Here is a 23,075-nt window from a genome sequence, read left to right as displayed (position 1 = left end):
CACTGTGTTTCCTTGCAGGATACACAGCCTTGTTTTCAGCGGTCCACTCTGCCTTTATTGTCTGTGATTGAGGTATCTCATAATCGCTGCAGTTCACATAGACCCAGTGCTTAAAAAGCCATGGCTCTTACTACACCTTTCTGATCTGAATTCAAATCCTGTAAGACGTATGCTTTACACAATTCCAGTAGGTAATCCTGCAGCTAATGGTGTCAGATGAGCGGTATATAAAAGGTAGGCTTTATTGTAGAATTTGAGGGCTGTTTATTATAGCGGAAAATGAACACCTTCTTGTAGCTGGATATCAGCTGTAACCCACATTGTTTACATGCAGAATACATCTTAGTATATTTTCGGGGGTATAATGGAATTAAAAGATTGATGAATCTGAATTTTTTTTATTGGTCCATTATTAAAATGACCACATGCTTAATCATATGAATTAATAATCGTGTCCTTCACTGTTCTTTATACATGGATTCTAGTGTAGATTTTATTGGTGTTGGACACAAATAGTAATTTATGGTAATTGGTCCAGAAATGTTATGTCCCTGCATCTATAGTTAAACTCAAAGATTTTTGCTGTGTTTTCTGGTCATATATTAGCGTTGTAACGGTACACAAAAGACATGTTTTGATTTGCACTGCGGTTTGTACCTCACCATTTGATTACGATACAACAAGGGGAAATAACTGAAAAACATAAGACTACCTCATGTTTCTTTTTATTTAATTTAAACAGACAATTGTGAAAGTTACAGTTTCTTTCATCCAGTACTGTATAGCGCCCCCCTGAGGTACTTAATACAGCCTGTTGAGTGTTACTTTAACTCTAAACTTTCCCAAAATACCATGCAAGTTCATTGGCTTACAGCTTAAGGTTTGTTTATAAAAAAAATGTAAGTGTGCTTCTGAAATGACCATATTTACCTTAATATTGTGTACCGTGTGCAGTGCGACTGCATGCACCGAATTACAGAGGTCATGATTCGAAGGTCATGAATGCAGTTTTGGACGCATACGCGTATCCATACACTCCAATTACACACAAGAGATCACTGGAATAATATGTTTGGGTTTTACTGATTAGTGATAAATTAGTAAGTCTAAATTAGTATTTTTTCCCACTCTGTAGATTTAGAGGATGCTGGTTTGCCTTAAAAAACTTTTTTACTTTAATGACAGAATTGTACCAAGTACTTTAAACTGGACGTCTCAACAATGACTGATTCCCACACTGAGACTAACCCAACTTTAATTAATGTAAATGAATTACTAAAGGTGTGGTGGCTGTGTAAAGCCAGTTTGCTAGAGGGTTAGCTCTTAGTCTAGCACCTGCTTGCATGGTGCTTTCCTTTTTGATGTGTGTTCAGCTCTAGTTTGGTAGTCAGTTAGTTGTGGAAATCCAGGAGCGGACGATGATGGTAAAAGTCACTCAGTCAGCATTAGCCTTTAGCCTAACACAGATACCCCCTTGCTTTCCCAGCTTTTGCTTAAGAGCGTACTGTTTTTTAGCTGCCCTTCTGTGGACACTTGGCACAGGAAAAGCCACAGTCTCAAGTCCTGTCTGTGTAGTAACCTGTATTTCTGGAACTAGCAGAATCTGGAGGTGACGTGCTGCTCCAGTGTCCATAGTCCATATTCTTTCTAAATGGCCATTGTGTTTTACTGCGTCACAGCTTTAGTAGTCAAAAGGCTTTCACTAGTTAGCTGAATGTATTGTCCTTTTTGGGGAGCATAAAAAAATCAGTCAATCAAAAATCACTCAAAATGTATTTATATGGCACTTTTTTACAATGTTTTCACAAAGCAGCTTTACAGAGGTCCTGGTCCAAGCCTCTTTAGAGCAAGCTGTGGCAAGGAAAAACTCGAGAGGAAGAAACCTTAAGAGGAACCAAGACTCAAAAGGGGAACCTATCCTCCTCTGGTCGACACCGTTTTGGTTAACAAGCAACGATGCCAATACAGATTTCTATTGTAGGGCACCTTTTAAAGGGTTCCGTTGTGCCATTTAAAAAAAAATGAATATTAATAGCATAATAATGTATTGTGCACCACTACAACTATGTCTGTAAATCCTTCAGCATGTTTTCAGGTGGACGTTGTTGGGTCAGTGTAATGATTTTCAGTGTGAGAAGTACGAATGGTAGATGGTGTTCAAAACGAACACTGTTCAGTAGCCAACTTCCAAAAAAGTTTTGAATAGTTTTGCTCTTTCATTACAATTCAGCAGGCAGAATCTTTCCACAGAAGAGCATGACTGGTCTGGTGATTAGAACAGCTTCTCATACTTTCTGCTCAATAGTAATTGCTTTCAAAATGATCCAAATAGATTTATGAGTGGGTGAGGTTCCAGTGCAGGAAATCACATCATGAAATGAGGCAGTATTGTGCTTTAGTGGGAGTGGATGCTTCAACAAGAATAGAAAATAATGGCAGTGTTATTTTATTTGAACATTTGCTGAATTTCACTTATCTCTCCTTAGGATAGCATTGAGAGTTCTGCAGATAAAAGGCTTCTGCTCTCATAAAAGGGATGGTACCTTTGGTGCTCATTAAACATCTCCAGAGTCAGGCATTGTGTTGAGAAATGTATTGTTGTTGGCCTGCACAATTGATTGTGTGCACAATGGATTGTGAAGAGTAGGCACAAGCTACTTCAGCCTTTAAAGTTCACGTTGAGGTAATGTCATTAATAGCTAAAAACAGTCCTAACTTTAACAAATGCTGGAACATTTGTCCCATATGTTGGAGAAAAAAACATCAGTAAATACATCTCGAACAGAATCTCTCCAGCTCTTATTAAGCTGACCTCACACTGCACTCATGAACCACACATCGCTCTGCATGTCTGGAAAAGCGGCTGTACGTCTCTGGAAAGGAAGCATTTTTGCTCTTCGTGTTGTATCAAGGCCACCCACGCATGCGGTGGGCTGACCTTGAATGTGTTTTCTTGGCGTAGCAGCTACAGTTGAGAGTCCTGTAATATAGCTAAAGAGAAAGCTCGGGCAGGAAATTGGTGACACACAGCTCGCTGTCTAGGGCTGTGTAGGTCAGCTTTTGTGACCACCTGGAAAAAAAGGTTAACCCACATGTAACTGTTGTTCTCTTCTTCAAAAATCAATTACACTCTTAACAATGAAGGTGCTTCAGAAATGAAGGTGGTTCCTTGATGCCATAGAAGAACTGCTTTTGGTTCCAGTAGGAATCATGTTTGTAAGGGAGATGCAGAAGTACATGAGCATGAAGAACCTTTTAAAGGCTGACAGAAAAATTCACTTGATGTAAAGCTCTCCACTTATTTAAAGAATCTTTATACTCACACATCTCAAACATGGTATCTTTATGGAGCCAAATGTGATAATCTCATAGTATCCCTTAAAGAACTATTTTAATTTAATTAATTAATTTATTTAGTTATTTAGTTTAATTTTTTTACATTCAATTTGTCCCCCTTTCTCCCTATATGGTACTGCCAAGAAACTCACCCATTCGTGTTTTCCCCTAGCACTAGCAATGCTTCAGACGCTAGAAGGACTTAACACATTTATAGGCCTGCTGACACACTCCGAGGAAACCACTGGGTCCCCAGCTACACTGCTGCACAGCTAACAGATGCCTGTGCCAGCCAACATGCTTTAAAAGAGATGAGGGGAGAGAGTATGGCCAGTTGTGCTCTTTCAGACACCGGCAGCTGATGGAAAAGCGGAAGACCTTCAGATAGAACACAGTCTAAAAGGCTATGACGAGCAGAGCTTCAGATAAACCTTGTGAAGTTGAAAGTCGTTTCTACATCAGTAACCTGCATCCTTTCATTAATTTGGTTTTTGGATTCCAGATGCTGTTGAATAAAACATAGTGAGGAGACCCCGACATGTCCGTGGAGTGATATTTGTGCGCAGTAACAAGATGAAATTGCCTCCTCTTTCTACCATTTGTCTTTTGAGGATATGCTGATAAACACAGGATGTTCAGGACAGAACGACTGGGTTCCATGTTACAAGTGTGTCTGAGGAAAAATGCAGCAATCAAGTCACCAAATCATAGCTTGCAATGAGTTCCAGTAAATTTCTGCTTTCGTACCGAATGTGCAAGAAAATCATAAACACTTGCCAGCGGCTGTAAAATAATAGCGTGCTGTTGTGTTATGCAAACCAAGGGTCTTTTGATCAATACTTGTGCTTCTATTTTTATAGCACTGCAGGCTGGCTTGTCACCAGTGAGAGGCAAGAAAAAACATGACACTCATTTAGTCCCCACCGGCACTGCCGTTGTGTCCACTGTGTGACTTATTCTCTGCCCAGGAAGTCAATACATTGTTCAACAGCCTACTAGGACTGTGTGATCGCCTAACCCGATGCATTGGCAACAAGTCGCAAGCTGGGCTTGTTAGGTGACGTCTGTCATCTCTGTGTATTAGTGTGTGTGAGTGTGTGACACCGTACCTTCCACAAGCTCATTTCAAGTGTGTCTGATGCCCGTCTTGAAATTGCTGTAACCCAGTGTCCCCTTCATAGACAACCTCCCTCCCCTGTTGCCATGGTGCTAGTCACAAGCGCTTACAGCCGTGTCTAAATTTTCATAGTTGTCTTGTTAATCCAGGTGATGGAGATAAAGAGCACGAGAACATGTAAGATGGAGCCCCATTATTCAAACTGCCATATAAATGATTGATTTCCACATCATAAATATTGCATCGTTGACACAGTAGACATTCTCATCTAAGGCAATCAAACAGAAAGAAATAGTATTTTAAAATATGCCCAACAGGCATTGTGTGTATATGTGTGTGTGTGTGTGTCTCTTATCTATTGTCTAGTTCAGGATGCCTGTTTTTCTTCTGAATTATTTAAACAATGCTATATTCAGTGGGGAACCCTCATGCCTTCTGGGTCTTCACAGAAGGCCTAATGATTTCTGGGAAGGAAACAAATAAAACATGCCTCTAATTTTAGTTCATTTAGTTAGTTTTTTTGAACTCTGCAAGCTACAGTAGTAGGCTTTGTTTCCACTTTGGCAACATCAGGGGTTACATTTTGTGAAATGCTTGGATGGAAAATTGTCCAGTCATGTTTTTATTTCCAGACAGGTTTTTTTTTCTTCCATGAATAGTATCTGGGCAGATACAGATAAGCAAACTCGCCCATTGGTTGGAACATCATGAGCAGAGCTGAAGGCCAATCTTGTCAGATTAACTAGCAACTCAGTCACGGTTTACATGTACAACATTTGGCAACATTTTGTACAACATTTTCCACACTATTAAAAATAAAGGTGCCTTAAATGGTTCTTGGAGCCATGCCACAGAAGAACCACCTTTGGTTCAGTATAAAGCATGCTTGTAATGTATGAGTCTGAAGAACCCTAACTCCATGTGAAAGTTCTTCAGGCGCTCAAATTACTAATTCTTTATGCTTCTTTATGGAATCAAAAGTGGTTCACTCCAAGAACCAGTGCAGAGTGACCTACATTTATATCATGTTGCTCAGGAAGGCAAATGTAGCATTAGGATTTTTGCCCAAGGACTTTTTTTTTTTTTTTACTGGTGTTGCGAAGTGTGCTTCCTCAGCTGTGGAATCCACCCCTAGACTGCCAGAATTAAAACAGTGTAGGTATCCACTGTGCTACACCAAACAGTCGACTGTCACATTCTGAATTCCTGTGTGTGAGACAAGCTCTGTGCCAAAACTCTTTAATAAAACCTTTATTAAAATACACGTTAATGTTTGTTATAAGCTTTGAACGCTTGTGTTCAATCTAGATCGGCCCAATGAAAAGTTCCAGTGCATCGCCATTACCTTCGTGCTAACATACTGCTACGATCCCATAGTATTTCTAGCAAAAAATGAGCATCATTGTTTTTATCATATTAGCAGTTGTGCCCCTCTTTATACACCTGTCATTATGCAGGGTGCCAGTAGGTTCATGCTTATCTGCTCCAGAGAGTCTTATTCTATTGGCAGTACCTCTCTACAATGACTACAAGCTATGTGTGTGTGTGTGTTTGTGTGCATTTGCACATCTGTGTCAGCAATGGGTGCAACTAAAGTAGCTGAATGTGTTCATTAGGAGGGGTGTCCACAAACATTTGGACATAAAATAGTGTATTTGCTAAATCCTCACCCACATCCGTATCTTCAGCCTTCAGCTTATCATCTTCTTGACGTCATCCAGCCCTCTTTTAACTATAGTGAGAAACGAAATGGCATTGAAAGCTGCATTATCAGTGTTTTTCCATGACTAAGACTTCACAAACACAATGCTTGCCAAGATGTGTAACAACCTCTTTATGTTAGCTCAGTTTTCCAGACAGCCAGTACATAAAGACAAACCACCATATTCCTATGCTGAACCTACAGACAACTTCTATATGCCTACATTTCTGTTATTCAGTCTCATAATTACATTACTGCCAGAATTAGCATCAATTTATCTAAAACAGAACCCTGTGGGACTCCACACAATGTGCTAAACATTTACCAAATAATTCATAAAGGTTTCTGCAGTAGGACTAATAACTGAAAAATAATGACGGTTGTATTACTGTATTGTATTACTATTACCTGTATTACTAATATTGTGTTTTTTTTTATATGTATTTATTTATTTATTTATTTATTGTTAAATGTTGGACCGTTGTCTTTGTGAAAGCCTTTAACAGTATCAGTGGAAAACCCTCTTCTTTTCCCTGTGAGAAACATAGAGAGCTAGAAGAGCCGAGGTAACAGTAAGTGATGGCTAGGGTCATGTTAATTCCATCAAGTTTAGCTTCCAACATTTTGCAGTTTTGAATTAATGAATTTGAACAGCAAATGTCTTCCTAATTTTTTCCTGCCCAGACACAGTTCACTGCTCTTCGACCATGCCATGAGGATGCTGTCAGATTTAGATTGCGCTCGGTTTGGCTGCAGTTGTCTAAAGGCATAAGCATCACTATTTCCAAAGCAGTAGTAGACAGTGCAGTGCTCAGTAATTGCATATTTTTCTCAAGAAGATATTTGCTAAGAGTCGTCAGCTTGCACCTTTGAACTGAATTCATGGTGACCTGAGTTTGAATTCCGGCTATTCTGCTCTATGTGACCTCTTTTTATCTCTCGTGTCATTTGCCTTCTTTTGTCTCTTACACTGTACGCCAGCCTTTCAGTTTTAGCAGTTTCATTTAGGGCATAGAATCACATTGCATGTTTTAGAGAATATCATCATTGTGTTTTTTTTTGGTGTTTTTTTTTTTCATACTACCCTTCACTTTTGCTGTGCAAAATGTGATTTTTTTTACTTTTTTACATAATTTGAATCTGGTTAAATATGCAAAGCTGTTCTGTACATTGTGTCAAAATTTCATGAATCATGCATCAATAGAAATGCCCAAAAATGACATTAAATCTTTTTACATTGCCTTCCACACTTCCACTGAATGTTAATTACTTTGTTACTTTAACAAAAGAATTCAGTAGTTTGATGGAACTAAATGTAAACATTTTAGTGCAATTTATTTGGCTTCATTTGGATCAAATGTTTCTTTAAACCAAACTAAATAGATTTCATTTGCTGAAATGTACTTTTATTTTATCATTTTCACATCAAGCAGTTAGTTAAAGACAGAACATTTATTTAACGTTAGCATTGGCTGAATGGACCGCTACATGTGGTCCAAAGAGGACTTTTCCAGAAGTTTACTCTTAATTTTCCCTTTTTTATTCTATTTTTTTTTAAACGCATAATTCTTGTTACTTTAACAGAAGGGGTGTGGTTTTGTTTCCCTTCTCTTATAGGCTTTATGCAGTTGTTTTGTGACAATGGCCGTTGTAAAAAGCACTATTCAAATAAACCTGTTCTGCTAAATCATAATTGTAATGTAAAATACACCTAAAACATAAAACCTATGTGGACAAAAGTATTGGGACACCTACTCATTCATTGTTGCTTCCAAAATCAAGGAAGAAGAATCTGATAGATTTTGGAGCAATGACAAACAAAGAGTGTTGATGAGGTCCCTGAAGTTTTGGATAGAGCACCAACCATCATTCCAGAGAACACCGTTCCACTGCTCCACAGCTCAATGATGAGGGGCTGTATACCCCCTCCAGCCTGGCATTAGGCCTGGTGCCAATAGGTTCATCTTTATCTGCTCCAGAGAGTCCTATTCTATTGGCAGTACTTCTATTCAGGGTTGTGTGTGCATCTACAGATCTATGGCAGCAATGGGTGCAAGTTAAAGTAGCTGAATGCATTCATTAGGAGGGGTTTCCACAAACATTTGGAGATATAGTGTATGTACAGTGTAGAAATACACATGTACAGTGTGTATGTATGTGTGTACAGAAAATGACTGAACAATATGATAATGTTCACTCTTTGTTTTGTTTTTTTGTTTTTTTTATCATGACAGGAAACTGATTTGTTGGACATCACCCATATCAAGGATGCACGAACTGGAAAATGTACCAAAACACCAAAGGTAAGAGTTGTCAGTCACTGACCCTGTTGCTTGTTCTGTGTTTTATGCGACAGCCCCTCAGTATTCTCTCACTAACATGCTCTCCAAGCTGTATGCACTTGTTCCCTCTTATTAGGTTTACAATACATCCTAGTTAAGAGCAGTCTTACCTATTACACCTACTGTACGTCCTGCCCCTGTACTAAATATAGATTAATGGCACTTGTGGGTGATAAGAATCTCTCAATGAGGGTAATGGGCTATGCAGTCTGGGCTGGAGTGCCAGAGGCAGGCATCTGGACCTACACTACCAGCTGAAAAAAAAAAAGTAGCAGTGATTTCCCAGGCTTTTTTTGTGTTATTTACACACACACACACACACACACACACATTAGTGACCAACAATGTGAGATTACAAGGCCTGTACCTAGGCTAACTGCATACTTAATTACAAATGACAAGGACAAAGGGGGGGGGGGACATATCGCTAACATAGTGGAGATGTGAAACGCATGGCTATTTTGGTTAACCAGGCCAAACCAGGTTACGTGTCCCTAAATCCCGCCGAGATTGGTTGTGTGCTGGAGTGTGTAAGATGGTTTATAATCTGTATTCCTCCCCTTCTCCTCCCTCTTTGTTGAGGCAAACTCTGCAGCACTTGAGACAGCGTCTTAGAGAGATTTCTCAGGGCTGCGGGATGGCTTAAGGGTCACGGCTGAAAGTAAGTCAGGGAAAACGTGTTGTGCCTGTGTCAGAGCTAACTGAATAAATCTTATAGCTTCACATTCATATGACTGTGCCCGCAGCTCACTGCGAACTGTTCATTCACCCGTGCAGGGTGAGGTCGAAACTGGTTGGGGGGAGGAAAGGAAAAAAAAAGAAAGAAAGAAAATTAATGAGAAACTCATTGAAATCTCATGTCAGGAGGCTTGAGATGTTGTCTGAAGGAAATGCTTCCAGAATGATGGACCGTGTTACTCAGCACCTAATGAAATATGACAAACGAAGCGTGATGTAGAGAGGCCGATGCTACACAGACGAGGAAGAATTTATACCTTTGGTCTCACATATGAATCAACACAGAAGAAGGAAGCTGCAAAATGTTTTACATTGACTTTAGATGCGGTGTTGGCGGTAATGAAAACCTAATGCTCGGTCTGGGCAGGAGCCATGATGAGATCTCCGTTTCTAATCACTATTCTTATTCCCAAAGGCACAGTAAGCCCATAATAGGAAACCATTTGGTTTTAATGTGTTATCAGCGCACAATTGCACATTGCACAGTGCCATTGCCATTCTGAGCAGGGGGAACATCAATGCCATGCTATTGCTTGTTGCGCTTCCTTGTTATAAAACCTGTCGTAAGGTGTGAAAATTGAAAAGAAGGCCATTAAAGTCACAATCAGTTTGATGGCGCAGCAAAGGGACGCATAATCGCAGACCAAGACCAGCCATCTTTCAATAATGTCTGCCTTTGTTAATTCTTGCCGTCTCTGCGTGTCTCTTCGCTTTCCAAGATTTTCGTAAAAGCCTTACTGAGAGAGAGTGTTTGACCATCTCAGCAGAGCACTACAAGGACTGTAACAGGCGGAGATAGATTCTGTGGAAAAATGGAAATTGTGGAGATAATGAGACCGTTTATACCACAAATGTATATGAGTCAAATTAAAACCCTGAGACAAATCACATCGAGGGATTAAGTACTGGATTGTTTATGTGTACCCATCTGCTGGAAATCCACTGGTGCTTTGCTAATGGTGCTGCTATTGTTAATGAACATATGGTTCGCTAGCAACTGTTTTTCCTTGGCATCTGAGCCAGACATTTGCTAACAATATTCAATATATATATATATATATATATATATATATATATATATATATATATATATATATATAGACCTCCATATATGCATATATATACTAAATTTATTTATATTTATTAGGACACAAATTAGGACATGAAACCTTTGTCTTTCTAATCTATTTTATCAAATGGACATTAGAGCTGTATGTTCATAATATTAGAAATGGAGGTAATATCGCTAAAGAAATGTAAAATGATATTATTACATCATTTGAGGAAAAAGGTGGAATTACCCCTCTTTTTCTGATATAACCTCAGTTAAACATTTCCTATAACCAGTCAACCAGTCTCTGACATCAACTGCAAGCAAGTTTTTCCCACTCCTCCATGGAGAATTCTTTCAGAAGAATTTGTTTTTGGGGACAGATGATCTCACATTTTCCTCAAGCACCCTCTGATACAATAAAGAATTCATAGTGGGTTCTGTGATGGAGAGCCTGCCAGGCCTCCTGCAGCAAAGCAGCCCCAAACCATGACATTTTCACCCTCGTACTTCACAGTTGCTATGGGTTCTTGCGCCAAAATGTTGTGTTTAGTTTGCACCAAACATGTCTTCCGTAACTGTGCCTAAATAATTAGTGCTGGTCTTTGTCTAGGTGTTCCCTGGTAAATCTTGGCCTTGCCCTTTTTTGTACAGCAAGGGTTTCCTCCTAGCATACCTCTGATGATGTTGCCTATTGCAAAGACAGAAAGATTTTCATGGGGTGTACACATTACATGACATACAAATTGTCCAGAGAAAGTTTTTGCATGGAGTGTGTGTGTGTGTGTGTGTGTGTGTGTGTGTGTGTGTGTGTGTGTGTGTGTGTGTGTGTGTGTGTGTGTGTGCCTGCCTGCCTGCCTGCCTGTGTGTGCCTGTGTGTGTGAGTATTATATTTTAAATTGCAGTGTTCACAAAAAGATACCTTGCCTCAGCAACAACTTTCTCTCTGGGCGCTGAGCCATCCATACTCAGCCCAGCAGGCAGAGGATCTGGCAGGACCTGGGCCAGAGAGGAGTGCAGGCAAAGGCTGCTCTCCGATTCCTGCCCACTTCTTCTCAAGCAAAAAATGCCTCTAGGAGGATTAGCAGCTCAACATCATTGCCATAAAATCAGGCCGCCCCATCTGTTGACACGCTTCTAAAGGAGAGGAGAGCCCGAATGTCAATTTGGACGTCAAAGTTAAAACCTTCAGCTTCTTATTGTACCTCTCCCCCCTAGTTCATATTAAAAGATGCAGTTATAGTGATTCAGACTATGTATTTGTAGATTGAGAATGCTATAAAGGCTAGAATTACCACTCATTAGCAGGGGCCTTCATTTTACTCGGCTGTCATACGGAAAGAGCAAATGTTCTCCCTCTCAGATTTTTCTTGCAATTACAATAATCGATTCAAGTTATGCAGCCGCAAAATTAATTGTGCTCGTGCCACCAAATTGTTCTAATGATCTTATCTTCAAAATGAATGCCTTGTTTTCTCTGGTGTGTGCAGTCCCATTGTTGCAGAGGGCAGGCAGTCAATTTGCTTTGGTGATTTGAGGGGAAAAGGGGAGGGAGAGAGAGAGAGTGAGAGAGAGACAGGCATTGTGCACCTCCATCACAAAGCTAGTCGAACCAGAGGCACCATGGAGCTTCAGTTTGCTTGAAGATGGGCTAAACATTTGGCAAAATCCTGTTCCCAATGGCAGCAGAGCCTTGATGGATTGTTGCCATAGAAACTCTTGTGGAAAGGCTCGCTGTGTGTGACCAAAGCCATAGGCACATGAGCTAATGAGGTAGGAAGAAAGGGCATCCAACATGGCGAGGAGCCGGAGCAAGGACAAGGTGACAACACAAACAACAGTGTTTCACTGCAGACAGGTTGCAGCCCTCCCCGTATTCGCGGTTGGCTGACTCATCTGATCCAAAGCCTCCTCCTCCCCAGAACAGCAACAATAATGAATATGCATTTTGGACCGTGCTTACTGGGAGGGAGAGAGAGAGAGAGAAAGAGAGAGAGAGAGAGAGAGAGAGAGAAAATGTTTGAGGAGAATCATCATTGATTACCATAGATTTTCTATGTGTGTGGGTGGTGGCGAGTGTCCAGGGAGGGGGCTTAGGTCTTACATCACTAAATGAGAAGAAATGACATCCTAATGCATGCTAATAACATAAAGTATGTTGGGTTTTTATCTTTTCGGGATGGCCAGTCGTTCATGCAAGAAAAACACCCAACCACAGCACTGAATTCCCAAAAGAAACCCAGCCAAATTCAGACTTCCTTAAAATAGATGTTCCTCATCATTTTAGTCATGAGTCATGACTTTAGAAATTTGGAAAACTATGAATTCTCCTCTATCAGAGAGTTCAAGAGAATCTGTACCAAAGCCATTTCAAAAGCTCAAATGGCCATAATCAGATCTATTATGGGCATAGATGTGTGGAACGTTAGTCAGTCTTCTCAGGATTGAATGCCCACCCAGAATCTCTCCAAGAGGAAGACGTAAAGTATTCTTCCTGAGTTCTGGAACAATGTGTAATGGATGAATCTAAAATGGGGCTTTTTGGCTGACATGGGCCCTGTTCTGTCTGCCAAACCTAACACTGCTTTTGAAAGTAAGAATTCTGGGCAAACTGTGAAGCATAGTGGTGGTAGTCTGAATGGTTTGGGGATGCTTTGCTGCATCAGGTCCTAGATGTCTTGCTTCCATTAAGGAAACTATGAATCCAGGAGAATCTGTGCCTGAGCTGAAGCTAAAGCGCATTTGAATCATGCAACAGGACGGTGATCCGAAGCACGCAAGCAAGTCTACTTCACAATGATGAAAAACTCCTGAGCTAAACCCTATCAAAATGTTGTGGCAGGACCTGAAACTTTAGTGCATTAAAATAAATGTCATATTGTACTGTAATGCTAACCCAGATAGGTTTAGTCCGAGATTCAGTACTATATTGTATGTAAGCGTGTATGTATCTGCATCAGTATCAGAAATCCTTGGTTCTAGCATAAGCTCAGTAGTAGTAATGTACCATTTGTGCACAACAATGAAGTAGTTCAACTTAGAAAAAGCAGTTTTGTCAAAATATGAATAAAATAATACAAAAAGACAAAGGATTACACTGTGCATTTCCATGTCCAAAAAGATATTTATGTGGGTTTACCCCTTTGCCCTATTGGACTGTGTTTAAGTCCAGTCAGAAGCTGCAGAGGAGCAGAACATGTATCATGACTAAAACTGTCAGTGAGATTGTACACGATTAGAAAGTGATAAAAAAACAGCACTTTTAATAACGTGGTTTTAAAAAACAGCAAACCTCTCTTTTTACTCCTAAGTTTGCACCTTAAATCTAAAGGAAGATGAAACATACTGGCTGTTTACTCTCACAGCTTACAGGAGCTTTTCAAACCCTGCACCACTCTTAATGAAATCTCTGATAGTCACTCTAAAGGCTTTTCTTGGAATCTGATCTGTCCTTGCTATAGAGCTCTCATTAAGGAAGGGAACTCCAATGACTGTAGAGTTGGCACACAGTAATAACGAGTGAAGTGTCTGTCTCGGGTGGTGTAACTGGGGTAGATCAGTAACTTGCAATCAGTAATCTGAACAAAAATCATCATGAAAACACACGGCCGTCTCTTCAACATCCAACAGCGTCTGAAGGAACATCTGTTATGATCAGTTAAAAATAATAAGGATGGATAAAGAACAAGAACTGAGCAGGGAAATCCAGGAAGTGAAACCTCTCCAACCTATTCTTGGCAAACTACATTGAATTAAAGTGTAAAATTGGCTTGTGTGCCTGGACCAAATATATCAAAGATGCCAACATGGTCCAGAACAGAGCGATGAGTCATGGCGAGTAGGAGCGAACTCCACACTGGTTATCACTGAAGCACATTGGTGCCTGTCTAGCAAACCCGTTACAAAAGCGACAAGCATTTCTTTGCTGCGTTGCCTCATGTAACCTTCATTGGCATGCTCAACGTGAGGCCGTTCTGGTTGGAGAGTGCTACAACCTAGTAAATGCATTTAGGTTATATAAAAAAAAGAAGGGAAAAAAAGGCAGATTTCTGTTGGTTTTGTTCTGAATGGCAAACTCCGGACACAGTTTTTCTATGCAGCTGTCAGAAGTACATTATGAACCTAGAACAAGGCATTTTTTGTGTCTCCATTGTCTACATTTTCAGCTTTATCTCCGTGTTCCCTGCTGTTTCATCACGCTTGTGCTCATCCAACCAGAATCTCCAGTCTCAGTGTTTGTGCACTGAATTATATTTGTTCAGCCATTCGTTCGGCTGTACGGCAGATAGCGCACAGAAAATCACTTCTTGATTGGAAAGTCATTGCATTTCATTGTAATTATCTTCTGGCAGCTGATGCAGGAACAACAGGGTCCAGTGCACCTGTTGAGCTTTCACCAGTCTCACACACTGGTAAAAGCTGGAGGAGAGAGATGTGTATTTTGTAGGGGTAGATGATGCCGAATAGTTAAATATGTGATTATCATCACAATGCATCATTTGATATTCATAGTGTATTGGAATTGGATCATATTGGTAAATGCAGCTCATGCGTTTCCAGAATGATTGTCCTGATGTGGCACAGCTTGGAAACTATGCAGTGGCATCCAGAAATGGTAAAAACGACTGTGATTATTAATACTGAGTAGAAGATGGCAGAAATCTAAAGATGAAGAATTCTTTTCAAGATATTTAAGCAAAAGTTTGTACTATTTTTGTTTTGTAAAATCATAAAGTGAAAGAAGGAAAAGCTCTAATAAGAAAATATAAGAAAAATATAAAAATTATAGATGTCTTTTTTTCATGTTAGAGCTTGTTAGAGCGGTGACTTTTTAACAGTTATTTTTGGAAAAGGCCAGGTTATGCAAACTTTAGTAGAGGGAAGAATAGATATTCAATTAAAAACCAGCAATTTCTGATAGTAAACATAACACAGACTCTATTCACAGAAGTTGAATAGAGGATGGCATCCAAGGTGCAGAATCTCATTAAAAGGACATCTCTCCTACTGTTGGGGTATGGGGTACAGTATGGGGGTAGATTGATAATGACTTGGGTTTGTGTTGCAGCCAGTGGTATGGGTAATATTTCATTGGTAGAGGGAAGAATAGATTCGTTTAAATATCACCTATTTATGGAAGCAACAGGCTAAAGATGAAAAGAGGATGGTGTCTATAGCAGTGTAAGGATCCTAAACACCTCAAAATCCTCAATGGACTACCTCGAGAGGCCTAAGAGTGAAGGTCTTCCCATGGCTCTCACAGTCCACCAACCTAAACATCATTAAAATTTGTGGATTTCTTGTATGCACTGTCTATGTTGCACCATGGTCCGGGAGGAACGTTGTTTCGTTTCACTGTGTACTCTGTATGTAGTTGAAATGACAATAAACCCACTTGACTTGACTTGACTTGACTTGGATAGCCCTGAAAAGAGCAGTAGATTCTTAGCATTTCATAAACATAAATGTGTGAAAATCCCCAAACAAGATTTGGAAGACTCTCAAAAAGCATTTGTGGTACTAGCTAGGAACTGTGGTACTTGCTAAAGGGGTTGTTACTAAGGTCTGACCATGCAGGGTGCCCACACTTGTGCTTTGGGGTCTTTTCCTTTATGTTTTTTGCAAACCAAAAAAATTGCATCTCAAGCTTCAGATCATCTTTTACTCACTGTTCACGGAAAAAGATATTTTGACTGAGGATGCCCAAACTTTTGCATGTTATTGTAATGTATATTTGTGAGACTTGTGGTGTCTTTATTAAGACAGAATGCTTCCTCAAATACATATAATTGAATCCAGATAAACAATAAACACGGTGGTCCAGTATGTCAATGCAAAGTCAATAAAACCATGATTAGTTATTTATTGCAACACACAGCTCTAGTATTGTATGAGTCAGGACAAAGCTTATTGGTTTTGCTTCCATCCCACATCTTGCAAGGTATACCAGACTGTGCAGATTCTCCATAAGTACAGTGCTGTGAATAATGGTGGCACTCACCCTGGGCACACCACATACTTCCACTGGCACCTTAATGAGCCATGACCTATACCCATAGTTCAGCTCCTGACTGCTCACTTCTCACCACCAGCACATCACCCTTGGCAACAGTCCTAGTCTTCATCCCCTCCCCGCAACACACGGCATAGGCTCTAATGTACCCCCTCCCCCAATCGGCCTCACCTGGCAGCTCAGAATTGGCCAGTCCACCAGAGTCTTTCGCAACTCCAGAACCATTGCTTATGTAAGCTGTAATAGCCATAGTTATTGCAGTTCTGCTTGTAGGTCGCTGACTCGTCTGTCCTCGAACCGTGCTGATGTTTCAGTTTGTACCACATTTGTGTTCACTCTTGATTTTGATGGTCTCCTAAAGGTTATCTACAGATTCCCAGATTGTCAACAGACTGTCAGTTGATTCTCAAGAGTTAATGTTTGGTTTAGGATTTGGGTTGAATTCTAGGTTAGGTTTAGGGTCAGATTGGGGAAGTAAGCTTGGGACCGGAAGGTTGCCAGTGGACCAGCAGGACGGTGGGGGGATGGGGAAGTTCACAGCTGAGATGCCCTTGAACTTGATTAAAAGTTTAGTTGCATTTAATATATATTGGTGAATATTAGATAAATATAAACTGATCTACAAAGCATCTACATGGGACCGTTAAAGTACACTATATGGACAAAAGCTCATTCATTGTTTCTTCCAAAAATCAGGGGTATTTAACAAGAGCTTATCCTGCTTTTGTTGGAGTAACTGTCTACTGTCCAGGGTAGGCAAGCTTGTACGAGGTTTTGGGACACTACTGTGAAGATCTGATAGCATTCAGCGACAGCGAGTTAGTGAGGTCAGGATGCTGGATAATAACCACCCACCTCACCCCTAACTCCAGAAGTATCGGATGAAGCACCCACCATCATTCCAAAAAAACACAGATCCACTGCTCCACAGCTCAATGCTGGGGGGCTTTATGCCCCTCTAGCCCACGCCTGGCATTAGGAGAGTCCTATTCTTTTCCAGAGAGTCCTATTCTATTGGCAGTACTTCTTAAAAGCGACTAGACAAGCTATGTGTGTGCATTTTCTCATCTATGTCAGCAATAGATGCAACAAAATAGCTGAATTCATTATAATGGTAGAATGGGTGTCCACAGACATTTGGACATGTAGTGTATATGTTTAGTTTTATTTTATTCAGATTTTTCTAATTCTATTTATTTTAATTTGATGAAGTTATTGTTATTGCATGACTTGGAAAACACGTAGAAGGCCAACCTGACAATACAGACTATATATCATTAAGTAACTCAGTTCATTTTATAATTAGGTTCTTATGTAGAAAATTCCCTAATTAAATAGAATGACAAAGTAGCAATAATAACTATGCCGCTGAAGGTTATGTGTTCTAAGGGATTCAGACAAAAGAAAAAAGAAAAAAAAAACAGGGGCTGTACCTCATCACTTCAACTGCATGATTAGTGTGTATACCCAGGGTACAATACGTATGCTGGTATTATTTGTTCTACAAATGTAATGGTTTTAAGTGTTATATAGTTTATTAATGATCGCACCAGCAGCTGCGGGACATTTCTTGCATATGCTGATTCATCACAGAAACATAGCACTGTTTTTAACCTTACTCTAACCCCAATTAGCTTTCGTCTTTCTGCAGGAGGCCAAGCTGCGAGAGTTACTAGATGTTGGGAACTTGGTGGGCCGGATAGAAAACAAGATGCTGACTGTGGTCACGGGCCCAGACATGGTCAACATCACCTATCTGAACTTCATGGCTTTCCAGGAGGAAGTTGCGAAGGTATTTGAGACAGTATCTATAGCTACTAAAGTAAAGGTACTATAGCTACTCAGGCTCTATCGTTTCAATAATTCAGTCCCCCCTCAGCAGAGTGGGAATTATTCACTAATGATGTATTTTTTTCATTGAAATGTCTGTGCAGAACATTTTCTGTAGGGGCACTTGACCTATTTTAATGGATATTGCCTCTTTTGTTGTGTTTTGTCATCCATAAAGGAGTGGGCAGAGGAGTTGTTTAGTCTGGCGTCCAACCTGCTGGCTCAGAACATGAATAGAGAGGCCAGCCTGGAAAAAGCGTAAGCACCTGCAGATAATCTCTCTTGGTGTAAATTCACTAACATGGCTTTGGATGAAATGTGACTGTGACCAGGAGCTTTTCACACCTGACTATTAGCCTCAGGGCAGCATCACGCAAGAGTGAATTTATGCTGCCAGTCTGACAAGGCGTCAAGCATTCATGTATCATGCATTAAGGGCTTTTCCGTCCGCGTGGAATCTGTATGGTTTTTACTTTTACTTTATTTCTACTTCTGTTTAGACTTAATTTAAAGAGTTTGTTCATCTCTGCCTAAACTCTGCTTTTCAATCAGCTACACGAGACTTAAGCTGCAGCCAAACCAAGAGGGACGTGTTCCAGTGAAGAAGTAAGTCACTGCCTGCATGCTAAATGTTCCACTTTACTTTGTTTAGCAGTAAAGAAATGATAAAGATGCCTATGGGAATCATCTGATTGTGATCTCTCTCTTGTGCAGCATATTTCGCATGTTCTCGGCTGACAGGAAGCGTGTAGAAACGGCGCTGGAGAGCTGTAATCTTCCATCAGGCAGGGTGAGCATATGTTTAGCTAATCACTCCAGGTTCCTGCTGGGAGATGGCAGGAGTTCACATTCTAACAGGAAATGATTGCATCGTCTTTACCAATAACTGCATGGAGGCGTGTCTGTGGGATTGGTACGGCTACGTGTGATTTGATGAAAAGCATATACGGCTTCAGCTGCTCTATTTATTACAGTTTCAGCATTCAGTAAGGTTCGTTACATACAGCTCTACTTTTATAGACTTGCTTATGGCATGTTTTTTTTTATATTTGCTGAATCATATTCATATTTGCTGAACCACCCGGTTTCATTTTTCCCCTTTGAAACAGATGTGCGCTATCCCCACAACACACTACCTCTCCAAAGGTTCCAAAAAATGCATTTATTGATTATTTTAACTTGTTCTTTAGTGTCTGAATAATAGGTATGTCACCTTGATGAGGTTGCAAAATGTTCAGATATTGTTTTACAGCCCTGTTATTTTGCCTTGAAATGAAACATGCTGTTTTTCATTTTTTCAGAAGGCTTGGGAAAAAAAACCCCAAAACAAAACAAAAAAAACCCCAATAAGCTCTGTTTTATTGGCTGGTTTGTGGCCCCTCCATGAGCCACATATTATATCATAGTTTTTACATCGTAATTATTCCAGAGTCTTGCCAGTTGCTGTCCTCTTGTGTCCTCTCGGTTTCCAGTCTTACAGGTAAAAAAAAAAAAAAAGGTTCTGAGTTTCACATATCACAGCAGACATTGGAGAAAAGAGATGGTAAAAGCGTTAGCTTTTAGCCACGAGTGGATCTCTGTTTGCTGACCCCGGCTTTCGCTTTGTTGCGTGTTGAGTTTGAGACCTCTTCTGCAGACACTGGCACAGGAAAGCCGTGGTCATGAAGTCTAACTAGCAGAGTCTCAAGGTGATGTGCTGCTCTCCAGTTGCAATTACACCATATTCTCCCGAAGCTGTCATCACATTTAACTAATGGGCTAGATGTATGTCAGTTTTGTGGGCGTCAGTATACCGAGTGAACACGAAAAGTTACAAAAAGTCTTGGGGTTTTGGAATTGGCCTGTTTTTCAGCTCTGTTTTGGTTATGCAGGATTTTCTTTTGAAGGAGGAGACAGTGTTTGAGGTTCATGGTATGTCAGTTCCATGTATTGAACTCTCATTATTCAACCATGTCAAGCAAAATATAGTTTGACATTTTAGGACCTCTTTAACAAAAACCATTTCATGTTCCCATCTTCGTAGCAGCAGGGAAGACCAATTTGCTTTATTGTATTTTTTGTGGAAATTCTAGACTGGAGTGGTTCCAAAGAAAAAAACTTCAGAATCCAATCCATAATGGTAAAAGGTCTCTGGGGATTGGAGCAGAAAGTGCGTAATTCCCAGTGCTTCGTCTGTGAGTCACTGCCCAAGCCTTTCATCTTTTTCTCCCCGGGTCTAAGCATTAATCGGCCTTGGGCTCTGGGCCTGGCCTTCAAAATTGACTGCCTCGCTTGAATATTTTGAATGTTTTCTGGGAAGTGACGAGTCCAAGACAACATTGAGATGACACAGACTAATGTTTGCACTCAGACAACTTTGTTTATTATTGCATTTGTTAAAATGACCCAATTGATTTAAAGTCAAATTATCCGGATCGTCCCCAGACTTGGAGAGAAAGCGCTAATTAATTTGAAGGCCAGCTCGAAGCTTTTAGCCCGTTATTAATATTGGACGGCATGGCATTCGAGCAACAGCTTGTCCTCTATTTTTAGTTTGGAGTCATTGATGTTTTGGATCATGTTCATGATTAATTGGTTTGAGTATTTGATGGATATGGCAGCACCCAGGCCCTTTGAAGCTGCTCTAGGTTGGATGATGGTTGCGTTCAGCAGCTGACCGGGAGAATGATTAGTGTGACACATTAGGATAAATGCATAAGCATTGATTGGCCCTGTTGTTGTTTTTTCCTTTGCTGTCTATGCAGAGTGACTCCGTTCCTCTGGAGGACCTTACTTCTGATATTTACAAGTCCTTCATCGCCAATATCTGTCCTCGGCCTGAAATCAACCAAATATTTGCAGATCTGTAAGTCACAATCTTGTCTTTGGTTACGTTTTTCTCTTTATTTACTTTATTTAATTCCAAGTGGTCTGTACAACCAGAGAAGCAAATATTTAAAGAAGTAAAAGCCCTCTCACATCTCTCGTCTCTTTTTCAGTGGAGCCAAGGGCAAGAACTATCTGAGCATGGATCAGATGACGGACTTCATCAACTATAAGCAGCGGGATCCGCGTCTGAATGAGATTCTCTATCCTCCACTGAAGACTGAGCAGACGCAGCTCCTCATGGAGAAATTTGAGCCCAACCACAGCATGATTCAAAAAGGTCAGGCATAAACATGCACGCTCCTCCGCCATCATGGTGAGCCTGCCTCAGGTGCCCATTGATTCCTTCAGCTGGTTGATGTGCTGTCATGTCACATCAATCCACACTGTCCAGGGATGACAAGATAGCCATGAGCAGTGCTATAATAGGCAGACTTGAGCTTGATTTTCTGTGTGCTTGACCACTAATGTTGAGCATATGGTTTCTGAAAACATCAGGAACCTTTTTCAGACTAATAAACATACACTTTAGTGACCATACTGTCCACTAAGAAGGTAAGGGCTAATAATCTGCATGGCTGGCACTTTATTAGTTAAGTGTTCCTCTCTGATCTTCTCCTTATCACATTACCTAATATGAAACCCTATCCCAGAATGGAAGGTTCAGTCCACGATAAAACATACACTGTATGTCCAAATGTGTGTGGACACCCTTTCTAATGAATGCATTCAGCTACTTTTAGTTACACTCATTGCTGACACAGATGTGCAAATGCACACACACTCACAGCTTGTCTAGTCCCTGTAGAGAAGTATTGCCATCAAAATAGGATTCACTGGAGCAGATAAACATGAACCTATTGGCACCAGGCCTAGTGCCAGGAGTGGGCTAGAGGGGTATAAAGCCCTCTAACATTGAGCTGTAGTGCAGTGGAACTGTGTTCTCTGGAATGAGGGTACTCCATCCAGTACTTTTGAGATGAACCCGAACCCTAACCGTCCTAACCTAATTAACACTCGTCAGTGGATGCAGTCAAATCCTTACAGCAGTGCTCCACAATCTAGTAGAAGGTCTTCCCTGGACAGTTGAGGCAGTTACTCCAATAAATGCAGGAATACTGAGGAAACAGTGAATGAGCAGGTGTCCCAATACTTTTGTCCATATGGTGTACCTGTATGTTCTTGCTCAAGAAGAATTACATGACTTTTGATGTTTCCTTTAAAATGCAAATGCTCTACTTTTAAATCTGTTTTATTTTATTTTAGTTGCACTCACACACACACACAAACACACACATACAAACACACACATAAATACACAAACACACAGAATTTTCATACATTTCTCCACCTTTCCCTTAGTTTCATTACCATAGCAACAGTAACTCCTGAGATGCAGTTCATGTCTTCCAACACTGCAGTTGAGACAGCCTATTTATATAATTCCACAAGCTGGGCTACACTGGGGGGATCTGGTCACTGGATGATTGTATGAGAAAGGCAGTTACCTTGTGACAGCTGATTGATTAGACATATTCGGCCTGGAGAGCCTAGAGTTGCGGATAGATGAGGGTGATCATTGGGCTCTTTAGCTCGCAGTGCCGGCATGACACCTTGCTGTCACACAGATTATAAACTATCTATTCTCCCTGCCCACTCTCAGAGACAGGCAGGGAACAATGGTTCCGGGGCATATGAGTAGCCCACGCAAGAGACTTCAAGATTTACTCTGAGTATTGACCACAGACATTTTTGGGTTAGCTACAGGGGTGGCTTAAGAACGCACGCTCTGCAGGCTCTGTTCCCCAAGTGTTTGAGGAGGATCTCTGCATGCGTAGGGTGACAGTGGGGTCTTTACAGCTTACATTTAAATCTGACGGACTGATCTTTGTGGCCTTAATTGAATGTGACTATTCACAGCCAAAGATATTATGTGAATTGCACCCCACGCTTTCCCTTTGTCCTCCACGTTGACTAGACAATTGCTAACTTTCAGCAGGGCGCAGTAATTGTAGTCTTTGAAATCCGTTCTCTGACTCTCTTTTCCAGGGAGAGCAAGGTGGTTTGTTTCTGCCTTATGT

At 40.6% G+C, this 23,075-nt stretch overlaps 1 protein-coding gene across 2 annotated transcripts in view; it reads left to right on the top strand.

The window, feature by feature from the left end:
* plcb1 (phospholipase C beta 1) overlaps positions 1-23,075 on the top strand; it is a 47,869-nt gene that overhangs the window by 4,555 nt on the left and 20,239 nt on the right. For both annotated transcript variants that reach the window (XM_072689255.1, XM_072689256.1), the window contains exons 3-9: positions 8,390-8,458; positions 17,951-18,091; positions 18,308-18,387; positions 18,682-18,735; positions 18,844-18,919; positions 20,874-20,974; positions 21,108-21,274. In XM_072689255.1, the coding sequence (XP_072545356.1) occupies positions 8,390-8,458; positions 17,951-18,091; positions 18,308-18,387; positions 18,682-18,735; positions 18,844-18,919; positions 20,874-20,974; positions 21,108-21,274 (688 nt within the window). The remainder of the gene's footprint in view (positions 1-8,389; positions 8,459-17,950; positions 18,092-18,307; positions 18,388-18,681; positions 18,736-18,843; positions 18,920-20,873; positions 20,975-21,107; positions 21,275-23,075) is intronic.

This window comes from Salminus brasiliensis, chromosome 10, assembly GCF_030463535.1.
Source record: "Salminus brasiliensis chromosome 10, fSalBra1.hap2, whole genome shotgun sequence".
Classification (NCBI taxonomy): domain Eukaryota; kingdom Metazoa; phylum Chordata; class Actinopteri; order Characiformes; family Bryconidae; genus Salminus; species Salminus brasiliensis.
This window is presented reverse-complemented; position numbering and strand designations above follow the sequence as displayed.